The following is a 17,471-nucleotide window of genomic DNA, read 5'->3' on the forward strand; positions in this document are numbered from 1 at the left end:
ACAAGTTAATCGGGTTTACCATGGCCCCTGATGTAAAGAGGATCTTTAAGTGCGGTTGGAAAAATGTTTGTAGCTGAGAACTACCCACTCATGTAAGGGATGGCGTAAGCAGGGAATGTGCCATCCTCTGTTTAATGGAATTTAGCAAAGGAACAGATTGACCTTTTTCCCCCTTTAGGATGTCATCCACAAAATCAGCCAGAGCCGGGACCATTTGAATTTGAAAATGTTTAGCAAGTCGGTAAAAAGAAGCTGGTCATCTATAGGAGCTGTGTCACAGGACTGATCTATAAAGGATCATGGTGCCCTAAGATTAGATCTGGCTCATCTGCATTCTCATGAGTAGCTGGCCACATACCCTGATAATCACCCCCCTGGTCCTGTTGTAATTGGTCATAGGACCGCTCATCCCGAAAAATATTGGATGGCCGATCCGTATTAACAACTGAATGTGTAGGAGATAACTGAAGTCTAGGTGATTTTGGAAGTGGGTCATCCTCGTCTAAAAGATGTGTTTTACGGTCAATTGGAAATGTATGCATGAATGGGACAAATTCAGAAACTGTCCATGGTTTGCTCAAACCTCTCTCTAGTCATGTACCCATTTCTAAGGGGTATCCGGGGAGGGGTGGGGACACAATTCTTTCTGGGTCAACAGTTTTCCTCTCGTTATATAGGGACTGAGACATCGTTTTAGTATACCCTGGAGAAGTTACTGGTGTAGTGACAGACTGTTTTAAGAGACCCAGTAGCCCCAACATGTGTGTAGGGAGTTGCTGTGGGGTTTGCGTTTTCCCCTCCTCGTTTGGAATGAAAAAGTTCTGATGGCACGGAAACAGGAAAAGTCGAGATTTCATGCACAGCAAAAGGTTTCTTTTGACTTGGAGCCATGCGCTGGTCTAGTTTAGAAGTGCTCTAAAGAGTGACGTGATTCGATGAAGCCGGTTGCAGGAGGAGCCTCTTGTTTCTTTTTTTCCACATCCATTTTCCTTTTTTTATGCATAGAAATCAGTGTTGACATTTACAAAACATTTCCATGAGATCAAGGATAGGAAACTTCAGTAAAGCAATAATAGTATACATCTAACATGTCAGATCACTGACCCTCCTAACTATACCAAAACTACCCATCATCCCTTCCTCCTCTGCCCTTCCCTTCCAGTACCCTTTCAACAACACCTCCAGCATTCAGGGAGGTTTCAGGTCTACCCAGAAGTGCAGTTCATTTAACAGCTAGCTCCAATCCACCACCCTTATCTTCCAGCTCTGGGTTTGTTGTAAAATGTCAAAATCTATTCAAAAACAATGGATCTTGGTATTGAGGCTGGATTCAACCACTATTTTTCGAAATTATTTTGTACACATTTATTTTACAAAAATACAACTTTACAAATTGATCATTAAAAAAAAAACACCCCATGAATACCGTCCGATAAACAATCTTCTCAAACATCTGATTTCCACCATTCGTACTCGCACATATACAGTCACTAATGACGTTTCAAGTGAACAGAAAAAAAAAAATCTACACCCAATGAGGTCCTTCCTTTCACTTTGTCTCCTATGTTATATTCTTCCGATTGCACCCTTATTACTCCATAGTGTGTATGTAAGTCCAACAGTTTTTTCTTATTGACTGTCTACACATGTTTCGGTCGATTTTTGGCCCACTACAGTGGCCTGTAGTCTTCGACCTTGTTCAGGACAACAACCAAGAGTGACCATCTCCTGAAAGATTGGCCAGATCTAATCTCTCCCTCACACACACACTAAAAGAAGAATTATTTAAATATAAAGGTGCAAATAACGATTTGCTGAATACATTTGTAAATGTTAAATCCTATTTAGTTCTAAAATCTCAAAGCATGATAGAAGCAGGCTCTCTGGCAAAAGGAATGTGGCCTGTGCTAAAAAATGGATCGCAGGGCTCATGCGGTGTTGCGTCACTGTGGCTAGCTCTGGCAGAGCAGCACAAAGTAACTCAGCAGCTGTCTGCCGTTTGTCAAAAGCCCATGCATGCTAAAAGGAGATTTTAACATACTTGTGCACAACATACAGAATTATGAAAAATATGTTTAAAAGAAATTACATGACCACATAGAAATGTGCGTAGAGCGAGGTATGGAGAGAAAGACTGGAAAATGTTTTTTGTACATTTAATATTCATAGGTAGCTAAATGAAGCTAGTTTTTTTTTTGCATAGGCTAGCAATATGTAAAGAGGCATGTCCTAAACAGAAATCGCTGACCATGAAGAAAGGAAGACTGGAGCATCCCTTGTATAGAAGCAGGACGGTGTGGGATGGAGCCGTTCCCATTTCCCGAGATGCCACTACACCAAGTTTGGAGTATAAAAGCTTCTGCCTGGCACCAGTTTGCAGGAGAATGGACCGGTTGAGGGACAGAAGAGGCCGTTCAGGGAGCAGAATTCTTTGCTCCTATCCCCATTTCTGTAAAGAATACATTTGTTATCTTTGCAAGACAGACCCTTAGCCTTGCTTCCCTAGAGGGGCATACTTAACTCTGATGTGAGCATGATTAGGGGTACCCTTATAATTACGGATACCCATGTAAGTTTAGCTACCCTTACACGCTCTTTTATGCCAAAGTGACTGCCACCAAGCGAGAACTAAGCTGAAGCCATAGACTCAAAGGGTTTGAGTCAATACAGAGGACTATGTTGAGGACTCGTACAGAATAGGGAATTTGAAAGGACCGGTACAACCCGAGTAACTCATTAAAACAGCCAACCATCCACATTGGGGAAGACACCAACCACCAATAGGCAGACCCAACAGGAGTAAAGGGAAAGGCTGGACTCTGGCAAATGTGACAAGAACAACAAATTGATCTAGGAAGCCATTAAATTGGTAGATGGCTACCTCTAGACTCCAATGGCAAGGGGCGGGCACAATTTGCTGTTATTGTCTCAAGACAACCCCAGCTCACACAAATCAAGTCCTCAAGGAACAAGCACCAAAGGAAATCCATTGAGGGGGAAAAGCACTTGTGCTCATCTCTTGCCGAGACAGAAGGTCTGCCCTTTGCAGAAGAAACCACTGGGGAAGAAATCTACCAGACGCGTTGGGACAGTGAATAACTATAGGGAAAGAAAATCCAAATTGAGGAGACCTTCACCATGCGTACTTACTGGGCCATTTAAGTTAGGCGAAGCAGAGATCTTTTCATGCGAAGGAAGAAGAGTCCATGGAGTAAACTGCCCAAACCATCCATTAGGATAGAGAAGACATTCCCTATCCTGGTAAACAAAGGGATCCACAAAATGGTAAACCCACTGAGCAAATATCAGGTTCAGCAGCTCTGAGGGAAGCTCACAAGAGCGGCCCAGGACCTCCTGATCAGGGTTTCTATCTGGTTCTTCGATTCCCCCTAGTTAGTTGAAAGTGATTGGGAAGACCCCAATATCTTTGCTCCAATGCCAAATCTCCATAGCTAGTACGTACAGTGGGAGAAATTGAGTGCCATTCTGCTTGGCTTGTTCAGGAAAAACAAGCTTGTGTTGTCCATGTAGATAAGAACTATGTGTCGCCTCAAAGGAACAGGAAAGGCATTCAGTGCTAGGAAGAGGACATTTATGTGGAGGGATGTCCCCATGGTCCATAAACTGCGGTGCTGAAGTGAAGCAAGTGTCACACCCACACACACACGCACTCTAAACCGATTGTGGGAGTAATTGTGTGACATGCACTGGACCCTGCTCAGAAGCCAGAAGAATGAGGGGCGAGATTTCTCTCAGCACGACCACAAGTGTCATGGAAATTGTTAGTACCCAAATAAGGCTGTTGTCTTGGTACCAGTAAACTGAGAACTCCTCGGATTGAGACAAGTACTGGCAAATTAAGGTTTATGGCACAGGTAAATAGGACCTACAAAGAAGCAACGGCACAGAGTGCCTGCTTAGTCCCGAAAGCAATCTCAGGGAAGGTCTTTGTAGTTAGTCCCCGAGGAAAACTCTGAAGATTTGTGTCGAAAGCCTTATAGCTCAGGTCGTCACTAGAACCCCTAGTGGTCTAAGATTGCATGAAAATTGTCCCCAGGCCAGGGTGCCCAACTAAGAGTTTTGTTGATAAACACCATGATGCGTTACCCCACTGAGGCATTTTCTAAATGCCTTGCCAGAAAAGGAATTGTATGAGGTGCATAGCATCATTCGAGCATGTGTGGGGTTTGTGTTGGGAGGATCACAAGGAGCAGTATGCACAGTGCCAACACAATTGCAGGGCTTAAGAGTGAAGGAGGATCTGAATATTAAAAATTATGCATGCAACCCGCTGCTTTCCTTTTTCAATGTTATGCTGCTCTGCATCAGGCTGTAAGTCCCATCCCCTTCCTGGGATGGCAGCACAACAGTATGGAGGAAATGGGAATGGAGTATGGATATGATAAGTCTTACTACATTTAATTAAGCACATAAAACGTAAAGCAAGTGCGTATACCCCAAGTGACAAAGACAACCCAGAACCACCTCTGTGTCAGAATTTTGACAACTTCAGTGGATTTCAAGGTAATGCCTCTGCAGCTTATTCTACTGCTCAGTATAGGCAATTTCTCTAGTAAATCCTCAAATACATAGCAGTTTATTTGAAAGAAGCTAGCAAACTAACTTAGTTGAGAAAGTAATTCAATAAGTGTCCTGCTATGACGGTGAAACCATGCATTTTTCTGATATCAATGTTCAAATACGAGCTTTCGCTTGTACTTGAAAACTTTTCTAGAAAAATGCACCAGTTGAGTTTATTTTTTTTAATGAACATTTTAATACTGTACTTCTACAAAATACCAAATGCCTTCATAGAAGGTTGGTTTGATAATATGTACTTTGAATGCACAAATGTTCAAAAACCACCTAAAGCTTTAAGTGACCCAGGAATCTGCGTGGTTCACCTCAAAAACACTAGGGATCTACAGCCTGCATTAGCACATCACACAAATGATTACACAATTCAAACTTTTAATTAAATGTTAATGTTCACTGGTACTACTGCATGGCAAGTAACAGTTGCAGGAGCAAAAAGATTCCACAACGTTACACAATTTGTTTTATTACCCAAGTTTGTACATAATTCTATTATAACAGATTAGGACACAATTTTACCCCCCAAAAAAAGAAGGCATCTCCCACAGTTCAACTCTTTTTGGGATGTCGGGCACCAAAAAGATTTTGAATTCAGTAAACTTTAGTTACATCGAATACATGACATGGATAAGTCTTACAGCCAGTTATATCTGGAATGTACAAAGGACGTTAAAATACAAAATAAATTACCTGTAAGCATGGGCAAAGGCAGTGGTAAACAGTTCCTAATATCTGGCTCCGAGTAACGCATTACTGCCTCACTTAATGGTCATTCCCCCTCAGGCCACCCCAAATTGTCTTCTCTGAAGAATTATTTCCCGTTGCAACACTTGCGTGTCTCAACTGTCACAGTTCTCAACTACGCACAATGCATGCCTGGAATTAGAACATGCCTCCTCCCATCCCTCCACCCATACCGCCCATTCCACCCATTCCACCCATGCCAGGATCTTTTTCCTCTTTAGGAATTTCCGTCACAACTGCTTCTGCGGTGGTTAAAAGGGAAGCAACTCCTGCAGCATCCACCAGGGCAGTTCTTACAACCTGAACAAAAAAACACAAGAAAATGTTTCACTACATTTATCAAACCGACCACTTCAGATTCAGTAGGTATACAATTCAGAATCCAATTACCTTTGTGGGGTCAATGATTCCTTTCTCCACCATATTCACCATCTCTCCGAGCATGGCATCATAACCAACTTCTACTGGGCTCTGCATGATCTTTTCAACTATCAATGACCCTTCTACTCCTGCATTTATTGCAATTGTCATTGCTGGGATCTTTAATGCTTTTTTGATGATCTCAATTCCTGTAGGGAAAGAAAATTAAGATTCTCAATAACTATGGCATAGCATCACAAGCATCCACTTAACATCTAATGTATTGATTCTAGGTTGTGATACAAACTGCTTATCCATGCAGAGGCCAATTACAACTTTAACAATTGTGGCTTGCAAAATATTGCATTTAGACAAGAACTCCCCTTACTTGTGACCTATGTTGATTTACATAGAATCCAGACAGGCAGCAGGCAATCGCAAAACAAAATAACCCTTTATGTCCAGTCATGTTGTGCTATCACCAGTTCAGTACTCACCCATAGTGACTTTTGTACTCTTAGTACACCTTCACCTTTCACTCTTTACTAGCAGGATGTCATACCCTGGATCGGAATGGGAAGAGTATTCCAAGCAGCTTACTTGATGGACCTATCCTGGGCTCATGCATGGCCGCACCGTCAAAAGAAAGCTACTCTGCTGCCCCTCCTAGCTCTCTCCAAAACCACCAGTCCAGCTCACCTTGAATTTCAGTAATTAGTGCTTGTGAACAGAGAACAGGTGGGCTGTATGGTGGAAAGGGTACCATGAACTAGATGAGTTGTCAGCTAGAAAATATGGTTTCTCGTCACCCTCTATAGATCAGCTCTTGGCACCGTGATTTCTTATGGCTTCTCCCATCAACTCTTCCGACAAGCTAATGTCAAACCGTCTCTGCCATAAAATATTGGATGGAGTCTCACTCGCTCATGCTCAATTCCACCAAGACTGAAGTGCTCCATTTCCCAGACTGACCATCTCTTCCTCTTTCCCCCCACCCCCCTTCTCTCTGAACTACCTTCCCTACTCTGCTTCTGTTCGTAACCTTGGTGTCATCTTCGACCCATCTCAACTTCGTCTTAATCCTCAAACCTGCCACTACACCATACTCCACCTCCTCAATATCGGAAAATTGTCATTTTCCTTTCAATACTGCCAAATGGCCAATCTCCTTAGTCACCTCTCGAAAAAGTCCTCAACTTCGCGCTCTGCACACTAATCAACCTTTCTACCTTCACCTCAACCTCCCCTGCCTGTCCCCGATTGGTTGGCTATCTATGAAACAAAGGGCTAAGTATAAACCTCTCATCTTCAAAAAGTATTCCTGCACTTGCCCCATTCTACCCATCTGCTCATCTCACTCGCTGCTCCCGCCCACCCCTCACTCATTACAAACATTCTCGGCTCACCCCATTGCCACTACTCGAGCCCCCTGCGTCCTCTCGTGTTCACCCACTCCCCTACTCGAATGCTCTTCCTCTCCATACTACTGAAACTCAATCACTATTTTAATCAAATGTCAAAGTCCTCCTTCCAGAAAAAACTGCTTCCTAGCACACTATGTAGGGGAGTAGTTTCTTACCTGCAACTCCATTTCTCCCTACCCTCAAAGACAACTCTTAGCATTTTTCAGTCTCCCTCTCCATCCTTAATTTAGCACTCCCTCCACCATCCCATTCCTATGGTATTCTGTCCTGGCCTTCACCCTGGCTTTGGTTTCCGCCTTGCCCTGCAACATCTGGTCTTCAAGTCTCTCCCACCCTGTTGTCGTCAAGGACCCATGTCCTCCACTCTCATGCCAAGGTTACATTTTGCATGGGTTTCTTTTTGCTAAAAACACATTTCTTTCTTTTTTATTTGTTTGAATTGCATAGCAACCTTTACAAAATCAGGAAGCAAGTATGTAGCAATGTATTGCACATTGTTTTCCATAAATAAAGTTGCAACTTTCCCTCCATAGTTTTCTATGGAATTGTTAGGCAAGATTTGGAGCAGTACCCTTTGGGTGCACTACAACAACCCTGTCCTTGTGGCAATAGAACAATAGGAACCCAACCTTTGGTATAAATCTGTACTACACAGGTTGGTAGTGTGCCTGAGCAGCCAGGCTTATCTCAAGGAGGGTCAATATGAGCAGTAGGGTGGTTACACAGATTCACAGTGACAAGCATAAGTATCTAAATAAACACTTATAATCAAAGTTTGATTAAACAATTATTAATTTAAGTCAGTTTGAATAAGCCTTCTACAGAAGGGGCAATATATCAAGTAACACAAATACACACTTGTAGTTTCTCTAGGTCAGAGCGATACTGAAAAGGATGACAAAGGGGTTATAGAAGAAATCACAAGTATTCTGAAGCAGGCAAGTACTTTTGAACCCCCAATGCAAATTAAGTTAACCCCCGTCCTGGAAGGAAAGGTAAAACACAATGTCAGAGGAAAGAAGGGTTATTCAGGGAGCCAGGCCAGCCAATGTCAATTGGGCAAAAGTGTAGGTGAACTGAAGCACTTCTTTTAGGTGAATAAAAGTCTTGCACAATGTTTTAGAAGTCTTTGTAGAAAAAGTAGAATCAATGTAGGGCCACAAGCTGTGAGGCTTGTGTGATGTAGAAGATGAAGCAACTCTACAGAAACTACCTGTCTCAACTGAGATCAAGTAAGGCTACAAGACAAGAGGAAAGTCCTCTCAAACTTTACAGTACCTTGGGTTAGAAGAAAGGGTTCAGCTGGCTTCTGTTCCTGTGCAGCTCTGCAGAACCTTTTTTTTTCCTGGGCCTCAGTCGTGGGCACAAGAGGCAGCACGTCTGGGGACTCCTGCACTGCAAAGGGATGATCAGCGGCAGAAAAAGACAACCTTCTATTCAGCAGCACATCGCGGTTTCAGCTCCTCACGTCTCAGCAAATAGCACCACTGCGGTCTCACAGATAGCACTCTGGACTTTCCTTGCATCTGGGGTCCAGCACTCTTGAGGTGGCTCAGGTTTGTTCAGTCCTGCTTCAAAGGAGTCTGGGGGAATCTTCCTTCAGCACGGGTCCGTCTTAAAAGTGATACACTCCGTTTGGTGTTCTGCTACCTGGCACTTCGGTTCCAGCAGCAGACGTACAGCCAGCTCCGAGAGGATGGTCAAACGAGTTAACGTTGGCGTGGATTGGTCCCATCAACTCAAGGGAAGAAGTTGTCCTTGCATGGCTTCAATAGTCTAAACTAATTCAGAGTTTCAGCACAACAGCAGTTTGGCTTCACCGGGCAAACCAACAGTCCAGGAGTTGCTGCAGGCGTCTCTTCCAAGTAGTTCTTCAGATTCCTTCATCCAGTGGTCGACTCTGCATTCCAAGCCAAAAAGCCTCGCCTTTTATGTAGGTTTCTCCCATTCATTCCAGCCTAGCTGTCAATCGCACAACAGGGTGGCTGTCTTTACCGGACAGCCAGACGGCCAATCACCTCTGGGTGCATTCCTGTAAGCAAGGGGGATTAAGCACAGGGAGTGTCGGGCACCTCCCTCACTTCCTGCCCCTGCCAGACATACTGGAGCCAGAGGCGGGCTTCACTCTTGAATCCACCAAAGACAAAACTAACGAAGGGAACAAACCTTGTTTGGCACAGAGTAAATCTCAAGGACCTTATGGTGAAAAATAGAAGACCAGGCCATTTTGACAAAATCGGCACTAATGGGTGCTTTACCAAGGCTGCAATTGCAGCCCGCGGTAGAAACAGAATGGTAGTCAAAAGTAAACCACTGCCACCAGCCATTAATTGTAGAAAGGGTAACAAAAATGTTACATGAGAAAATAGACAAAAGGAGATACTAAGTAACCCCTCCAGCACCCTATTGTAAGAGTGTGCACTGGGTCTAGAATGTTACAAAATGTAAGTAAAGTCAATTTCACTTTACTGCTCTTGGAAACAGTCACCAAGAGGAGGTATTTAAACCTTTGGGAAATCTAAGAGACTTCCCTGTGCCACTGCACTGAAGGTGCTGTGTGTCACAATGTAAAGATGCCTATGGAGTGTGTCAGACTCCACAACCACAAGAAACAGAGTCCAAACCACAGAAAATAACATGAGTGGGGAAAAAGGTATCGCTCTCTATGGGTTAAAAATTAAAAAGTCCTAGAGTCCAGCAAAAGCGCTGGGGGTCCCTAAGGTAGAGAGGAATTAGCACATTTCAGATAATTCGCCATAACGGGAACCAGATTATTTTTGCGGTTTTTGATCAGGTCCTGAATTTTTAAAGCGAAGTAAAACTTTCAGCTTCACTTCCCTTTTGCCAATTTGTTATGGTGAAATGGACTAGTCCTTCAGACTATAAAAAAGGGAAACCAAGTTTCCCAGTAATTATTGTATTTTTACATTGCACAAAGCACTTTACAGTGCAGTACAATGGGGATACTTTTGTATCACCCTAGCTTTTTACACATGGGATTTCTGGTTACTTTTATATAAGCCTAAAGACAAGCTGTTGGCAGTGGTAACATTACTGTTTTTGCATTATATTTAGTGTGCACATTCGCCTTGATTGTGTATGGCTACTCAACGTGGCTAGTGCACTAAAATGGCATGCCACTTGTTTGGCCATTTTGTAGTTTGGCCTTCTACCTGGCTCTTCAGGAAAGTCCTTATAAAGGTCATGCACTTGCCCGAGAAAGCTGCTGCCTTCAAATGCTAGTGAGCCTTTGTGTATCCCAGGAAGGGGGCTTTGCGAATCTAGTCCCAGTTCACATTATTAGTGCCAGGTCTGCTACTGGGACGGATTTGAAACACGTTGTCCATGAATGCCCCACATGTAGGCTGGCAGGACGGATGTGGAGTGGGACCAGATCGTCCCACCTGCGCTTCTTGGGCCCTACACACATGCACAGGCAGGCATCACTAGCCCACAAAAGCAGCAGCTTTCCCAGGCAAGTGCATGACATAAGGGATTGCCTGAACTCATGGCAGGAAGAAGGCCAAACAATATGGACAAAGATGCAAGTGAACATCACGTGGCAGGCCATTTTAGGGCAGCTAGTCTCATAGTATAAAAGAAATGCAAATATTGTAAAACTATATCAGCTGCCATCAGTGTGGCACAAAAGTCCCCACTGCACTGTACGCTGCTGTAAGCAATGTTAAAAAGTAGAAGAATTCAAAAGGGAAACTGTTTCCCCAGTACTGATAGTATGAACGACTGATCAGTATTCCCATAAAATAAGCAAAAGGATAGGGAAGTGAATTTGAAGGCTTCACTTCCGTGTAATAATTCAGGACTGGTTCAAAAGCAAAAGGTTAGGAGTCCTTAGAATAGAGAGGGAAAATTGCCCAATGAAAAGTCTTCACCCACATCAGTGAGGACACAATTTTACACAGGTTGGAGACTAGTGTTAAGTTTCGGGAGAAATCGAACATCACTTTTCAAACATTTAGCACTGGGAAGAGCCACTCTGACAGCTGTCTGCACACTTCATAAAAAAATTAAAAAGATAAAAAGCTTCATTTACCAATTTTCTGGTCTTCGTTTACTGGGATCAATGCATCTAAAGCTGGAATGCACCGTAGTAATGCACAACCACCTCCAAGAACGATACCTTCTTCCACAGCAGCACGCGTAGCATTTAGTGCATCTGTAACTCTGTCTTTTTTCTCATTAACTTCAACATCACTTGTACCACCAATCTGAAAACGAATTAACATATAGGACAACGATTACAACCCCAATTTATTTTTTCAAATGGTCGACTGTACAACTGAGGGAACCAACTTTCCCACTTCAATAAAATGAACGATCCGGGGCACAGCAATCTACATTTGTTCTTGTTACATAGTCTGCATAAATTGAGTGCTTAAATAGAATGCACACCGCTTTAAAAGAACATTTAAAAAGTACAAGTGAGAGTGGGCACCATCAAACCTCCAATTGATTGGTTTCTAAATATTCCCATCACATTAGGGGAAGCCAAAGCACCTCTCCCGACCAAGGACAGGACGTTCCTTCACATCCTGTGTCCTGGCCTGGCTCACTCTGTGCCCCCCTCCTCCACTTAGGCCCAATTCCTTCTTTGTGGTTTTCTTGCTTTTCTCTCCTTTTACATTCATTTTTCATGCATTTCTCTTGCTCTCTCGCCCCGTGTACCTTCCTCCACTGAGGCCCATTTCCAGCTCTCTTGCAGTTTCTTGCCTTTTATCCCCTCACTTTTCACATGCATTTTTCTCGCTCTTGTACTCTTTACCCACCACTGCTTTATTTCTCCCAGATTGAGACCCCTCCCCTGCCAGCCCTTTCGGAAAAGGGCCCCCAAGGCAAAGGGCCGGTCCTGCAGAAGCAGCTCCAGACAGAGTTGGCCTGTGAGACTTGCAGCCATCAACCAGCAGCTACTGACAAGGTAAGTACACTTCGGGCAGGGGGGGGGGGTGCAGCCATTACTGCTCCCCACTAAACTAACCAACCCCAATCTAATCCCATCTTATTCTTGATTAGTTGGTGGTCTGATGCGTTTGTCCAACTGTTCGTTCAGTACATCATTACACATCCATGGGAGGTGGCAAAACTGAACAGAAGCAATTACTCTTACCTCCGGAACAGGCTCACCTCAGGTTGCATAGCACTGCTTCGCCGACCCTGGGATCCCTGTCCACGCCAAGATAAGAGAGTTGACATAGTCTAGGTGGGAGATGATGGCAAGTATTGTGGAAACTGAGGGTAGGAGCGATGGGGAAAGATTTGCTTTGGGATGCTTAAGTGGAAGTGGCACATTCTGGATACAGAGTTGATGTGTTGGGAGGGAGAGGGAGAGAGGGGGGTGTCCACGTCCATGGTGCATTGTGTTAGGGAGAATTCTCAAAAAAGCGCTAATTCCCTTCACCTTAGAGACCCCCAGCAACTTTGCTGGATTTTGAGGACTTGATTTTTTTACCCAGAAAGAGCGCCCCCCACACACTTTCATATATTTTGATGTGCGTTTTACATTCGTGTTCTTTGACTTTGAAGCTTTAAGAAAACTCCATAGGCATCTTTTCATGTGTGTTACACAGCACCCTCAGTGCAGTGACACAGGGATGTCTTTTTAGACCCAAAGGTTTAAAACCTTCTCTGGGATAAACTACTGTTTGTCAGAGAATGTAAAATGAAATTGACTTTACTAGTCGTTTTTAAATTCATAGACCCAGGACACACCAACTTACAATGAAGTGCTGGGAGAGGTTACATAGTATCCCCCCGTTTCTAAACACTCTTGTAGCTGTCAAATGCTACCATTTCCTATTGAAATTGCTGGTGGCAGTGGTTTTATAATGAACTACCACAATAGTTCGACCGTGAACACCAGTCGCTAAAAATTGGGCCTTCTGGTATTCAACTCTGGGGTGGGCAGGAAGTGAGGGAGGGGCCCGAAACTCACTGTGCTTAGTCTCCTATGAGACCCAAATGCACTCTGGCGTGATTGGCTGGCTGACTGCACAGCAAGGACAGCTACCCTGCTGGGTGAGTGGCAGCTAGGCTGGAATGAATGGGAGAAAACGGTTTAAAAGGAGAGTCTCCAGGACTGGAAGGCAGAGTCGACCACTGGAACGAAAGAACCGAAGACGAGCTGGAAGAGGACGGCTTCTGCAACCACTGGACTGTTGGTTTGCCCAGTGAAGCCCTGCTGCAAATCCGAATTTGCCAGATCACCATTCGACGGAGAAGCTCCTTCAAGGACGGCCTCTTCCTTTGAGTTGGTGGGACCAATCAGCTCAGAAGACACTTGGAACCATTCTCAATGCTGGTTAAGGTTTAGCCAGGGAGAGGGAAACCAGTTTTGTGTCTTGAAGCAACGGCTACTTGAACTGAAGTGACTCCATTTTGTTTGCTCAGACGACGATCCGTGCAGTGCAAGTAGGAGACCAAGTAATTGCTCTACTGTTGAAGTTTAGAATCCTGCTGTTTTATTCCACCACGATTCATTTGGTTTCCACAGTACTAAAAAGGGGTCGGTTTGCAGTTTCAATCCTGCTAGTGCCGTGATTTACCACACAAGTTTTCACCTCCGACCACGCATCCTAGCCCGGGCTGGCATAACAAAGACATGCATTACTCACCGTAATGGCATGTCTGATTGTATCTACTTGGATTCACATGCTGTGCATATAGTCCGACATCTAGTGGCAATCCCAGAGTATTGCATCTTTCTTTCGAAGATCAAAAGGGGACGTTGACACCAACGTGTCGTGTACCCAAAATCCCTCACGCGTCGAGGTCCCCCTGGTTGTGTTTTCTCTGCCTTGAGGGAGCCTTATAGTCAGCGTGAGAGAAGGAACATAGACATCTTACACCTTCTCGCTCTGTACTCAGTTAGGTAAGATTTGCACAGAACTGGTAAATCTTACTTTCCTGGTTCAACCCCAGAACTTATTGCTTTATTAGTGGGATATTTTTCCATTAATACCTCAGTGAGTGGGAACCTTTTTCCACACTCACATAATCTTTAACTCTTTATGGGTGTCATTTTTAAGACTCTCCATAGTGTCTTTTTAAAAGTTATCATCTTTAACAACTTATTGGCAATAAGTGCCGGTTGTTGCTGGGGTGCCCTAGGGGCTCCCCTTTTAACTTTGTCTTGCTAACCTTGAGTGAACTACAGTTCCCAAGGGTAGAAAGGAACTTTGGATCCCTTTTTCCCCCATTTTACACTGTGAAGCCCGCACACCCCACCTTCTGTGGAGTGCTGGGGAATACACTGTATCCCCTTTCACATTAAAACTGTAACATCTGTTACAGAGACAAGTGTACCTTCAATGGCTGGTGGCAGTGTTTTCATAATGAACTACCATGGTTTGCATCTACCGCGGCTGTTGCAGCTCCGGTAATGCTAAGCGCAGGAGCCATCTTTTTCAAAATGGCGTCGAGCTGTCTTTGCTAAAATGGTCTCCGAACCTCTTTGTTCACCATTTGAGGGTTTGTCGTTTCTTTTTCTTTCCCCTGACCTCCAGGGCAGGAAATTCCTTTGCGTTTTGTATCTTCGGCGGGAGTCCCCTGGACTCCACGCCTAGGCTCCAGTCTGTGAGAGCAGGAAATGAGGGAGGAGTCCAAAATTCCCCAGCCCTTTGTTTTACACCTTGCTTCAATGGGGACAAATCTGAGTGGGGGGCTGGCTGTCCTGATTGGACAACCAGACCGCCCCCTTCTTGTAAAACGCAGGCAGAGAATGCAGAGATTGTGCTGCAATTCCGGATTAAAACTGCAAACCTGGAAGCTGAAGATATGTCGACCACTGGAACTTAAACCGAAAAGGAAGATGAAGGAAAAGCGGCTGAGACGATTTCCAGCGACAGGAGAACCTGCTGTGTAACCGGAGCCTGCTGCAGCCCTTCCTTGCAATCGACCTGGGATCTCCGAAAACTACAACTCGGACCCAGAGCCTGGTGAGACCCACTAGACTCAAGACCTGCATTTTGAGCAATCCCACGCATTGCTGCGACCATGCATTGTTGCAATACCCTGGAACCTCAAGCCATCGTGCGGTGCACAGTCTTCCGAATCTCACGGGCATCCTGGTGGATCTCCAGAGACACAAATAGAGTCCGAAAAATCCCCTCACCAGAGTGCTGGACCTTTGTAACGAGAATTCAACCGCAATTCTGTCTTCTGTGCTCCTAGAAAAGGTGCCAAATCCACAGCACCGCATTCAGCCGCAAGGGAAACCTTGCCTACAGCATTCATCGATCCCTGCTGCAAAGTCCCTTCTGAGGTCTTGTTTTCAGTCTCCACAACAAGGAATCCACTGACCGGGTATTTGGCTGCAGACTCCTGCTGCAAAATCTTCAATGCCGAGGTACCGTGTTGGCTTGGCTATGTACTTCCCTTAAGCCAGTCAGGATTTCTATGTAGCTATGTGGTGTTATCGGTCATTGGGAGGTCCCTCGTCTAGTACACCCAGCTAGAATGCTGCTAGGGTGTCTTCTGCGAAGCCCCTGGATCCTCTTCTAACTCTAAAGTACAGTACTTACCCTTTTGCCCAGATTTCCTAAGGAAACTGACTTGCTTCTAAAGAACCTAAACTGACACTGCCTGTTGGTCACTAGTCCTAGTGACGTCCTGTTCTGCCACTGAGAAAACTCATGCTCCAAGAATAGGGGAAAGACTGTCAAAGGGATTGGGACTTCTGCCTAGAAAAGAAAATACTGAGTTGGTTGGTAACTGTAATTCTAAGTCAACAGTTAAAAATGTTTTACTGATCTTGAATGTGTGACGCACTATTCTTAAAAGTATTGTGAACATAATTTCTTCCTTAGCCACTGTTCTGCCAGCCTAATAGAAAGTAGATGTGAAGGTATTTTACTCTCCTGTGATTAGGTTGTGCCTCTTCCCAAAAGTTAAGTGTTGGTATCACCAGATTAGTGCCTTAAGGATAATTGTACGAGTGTCCCCCCAACTGGGTCTTGCTTCCCCCGACTTGCTGCTAGCCTGTCCTTAATAAGTCTGCATTAGGTTGTTGCCTACCTAGAATAACTATTCAGTATGGTGGAACATTGTGTTTTACTTTCCCCCTCCATTGTGAGGTTAAACAAAGTATGTGGGTTTTACTTACCTTGTGGTAGCTGTGTGCCATCCCAAATAAGTCCAGAGTAACCATCAGTCTGGCTTCAGAGCGGCCAGAAGCACGGAAACTGCTCTCCTGAACATCCGTGAGGACCTGCTCTCGAACCTTGACTCCAACTCTCCGTGTGTTCTCATTTTGCTCGATCCCTTTTCTGCCTTTGATACCATCAACCATGCCATCCTGCTCAACCGTCTCCGCGATAACCTGGGTATCACTGGTCAGGCTCTGGCGTGGCTGACACCTTTCCTCTCCAATCGACCCTCCCAGGTCCAACTTGGGTCCTTCCTGTCTGACATTTTTCTCTACCTGTGGAGTCCCCCAGTGATCTAACCTCTCTCCCTGGCTATTCAACCAGTATCTGGCACTCCTTGCCCACTGCATCGCCGCTCTCTGACCCAACTTCAGTGCTATGCGGATGATACCCAGCTCATTTTCAGGCTACCCTCGGCCACCTCCTCACCTTCCGTCATCTCCGACGGTCTGCTATCCAGGAATGGTGTGCCGCCAATGACCTTTGCCTTAATGCCAGTAAGACTGAGATTCTACTCATCGGCACACCCACTCCCTCCTTCCCTGCAACTCTGGCCGGCCTCTCTTGGCCCTCTTCCTGCTCCTACCTGCAAGGCAAAAAACCTCAGTCACCTTCGACTCCACACTCTCCTTCTCTCCTCACATATCGGACGTCTCTAAGTCACACTACCAGCTGCACCACCTAAGAGGTATTCTTCCTTTCCTCTCCTTCCCCCAGAAGCTCACTGTCTCCTGAGCCCTGGTTCTCTCGAAGCTGGACTACTGTAACAGCCTCCATCTAAATCTGCCTGCCTCTACACTCCGCCCTCTGCAACTTATCCAGAACAGGACTGCGAGACTTGTCCTTGGCCTCAAGCCCATGGACCGTATCTCTCCAGGACTGAAATCTCTACACTGGCTCCCAGTGGCTGCGAGGATGAAGTTTAAAACACTCTGCATTGTCCACAAGGACTTCTGGGGCCTGGGGCCTAAATACCTTCAACTCTCTTCCTAAATATCTTCCTTTGAGCTCTTCGCTCATCCGCCTCCAACTCCCTCAGGGTCATCCGCTTCTCCAAGCAACGAGTTGGGGGTAGATCTCTCCGCGGCAGGGGCCTCCCTCTGGAACAGCCTCCCTGCCTCCCTTAAACTTGAGAACCATCTCCGGTTCTGGAAGCACCTCAAAACCTTCCTCTTTGCTTCTGCTT

The 17,471-nt window shown here is 45.0% G+C and overlaps 1 protein-coding gene across 1 annotated transcript in view; it reads right to left on the minus strand.

Moving 5' to 3' along the window:
- Positions 1 to 5,046: 5,046 nt before the first annotated feature.
- HSPD1 (heat shock protein family D (Hsp60) member 1) overlaps positions 5,047 to 17,471 on the minus strand; it is a 172,693-nt gene continuing 160,268 nt past the window's right edge. Inside the window, exons 10-12 of the mRNA XM_069615735.1 lie at positions 11,179 to 11,353; positions 5,731 to 5,909; positions 5,047 to 5,640 (exon numbers count right to left, since the gene is read on the minus strand). Of these exons, the coding sequence (XP_069471836.1) occupies positions 5,479 to 5,640; positions 5,731 to 5,909; positions 11,179 to 11,353 (516 nt within the window). The 3' untranslated portion in view covers positions 5,047 to 5,478. The remainder of the gene's footprint in view (positions 5,641 to 5,730; positions 5,910 to 11,178; positions 11,354 to 17,471) is intronic.

Source organism: Ambystoma mexicanum, chromosome 9, assembly GCF_040938575.1.
Source record: "Ambystoma mexicanum isolate Mex_15411 chromosome 9, UKY_AmexF1_1, whole genome shotgun sequence".
In the NCBI taxonomy this organism is placed as follows: Eukaryota; Metazoa; Chordata; class Amphibia; order Caudata; family Ambystomatidae; genus Ambystoma; species Ambystoma mexicanum.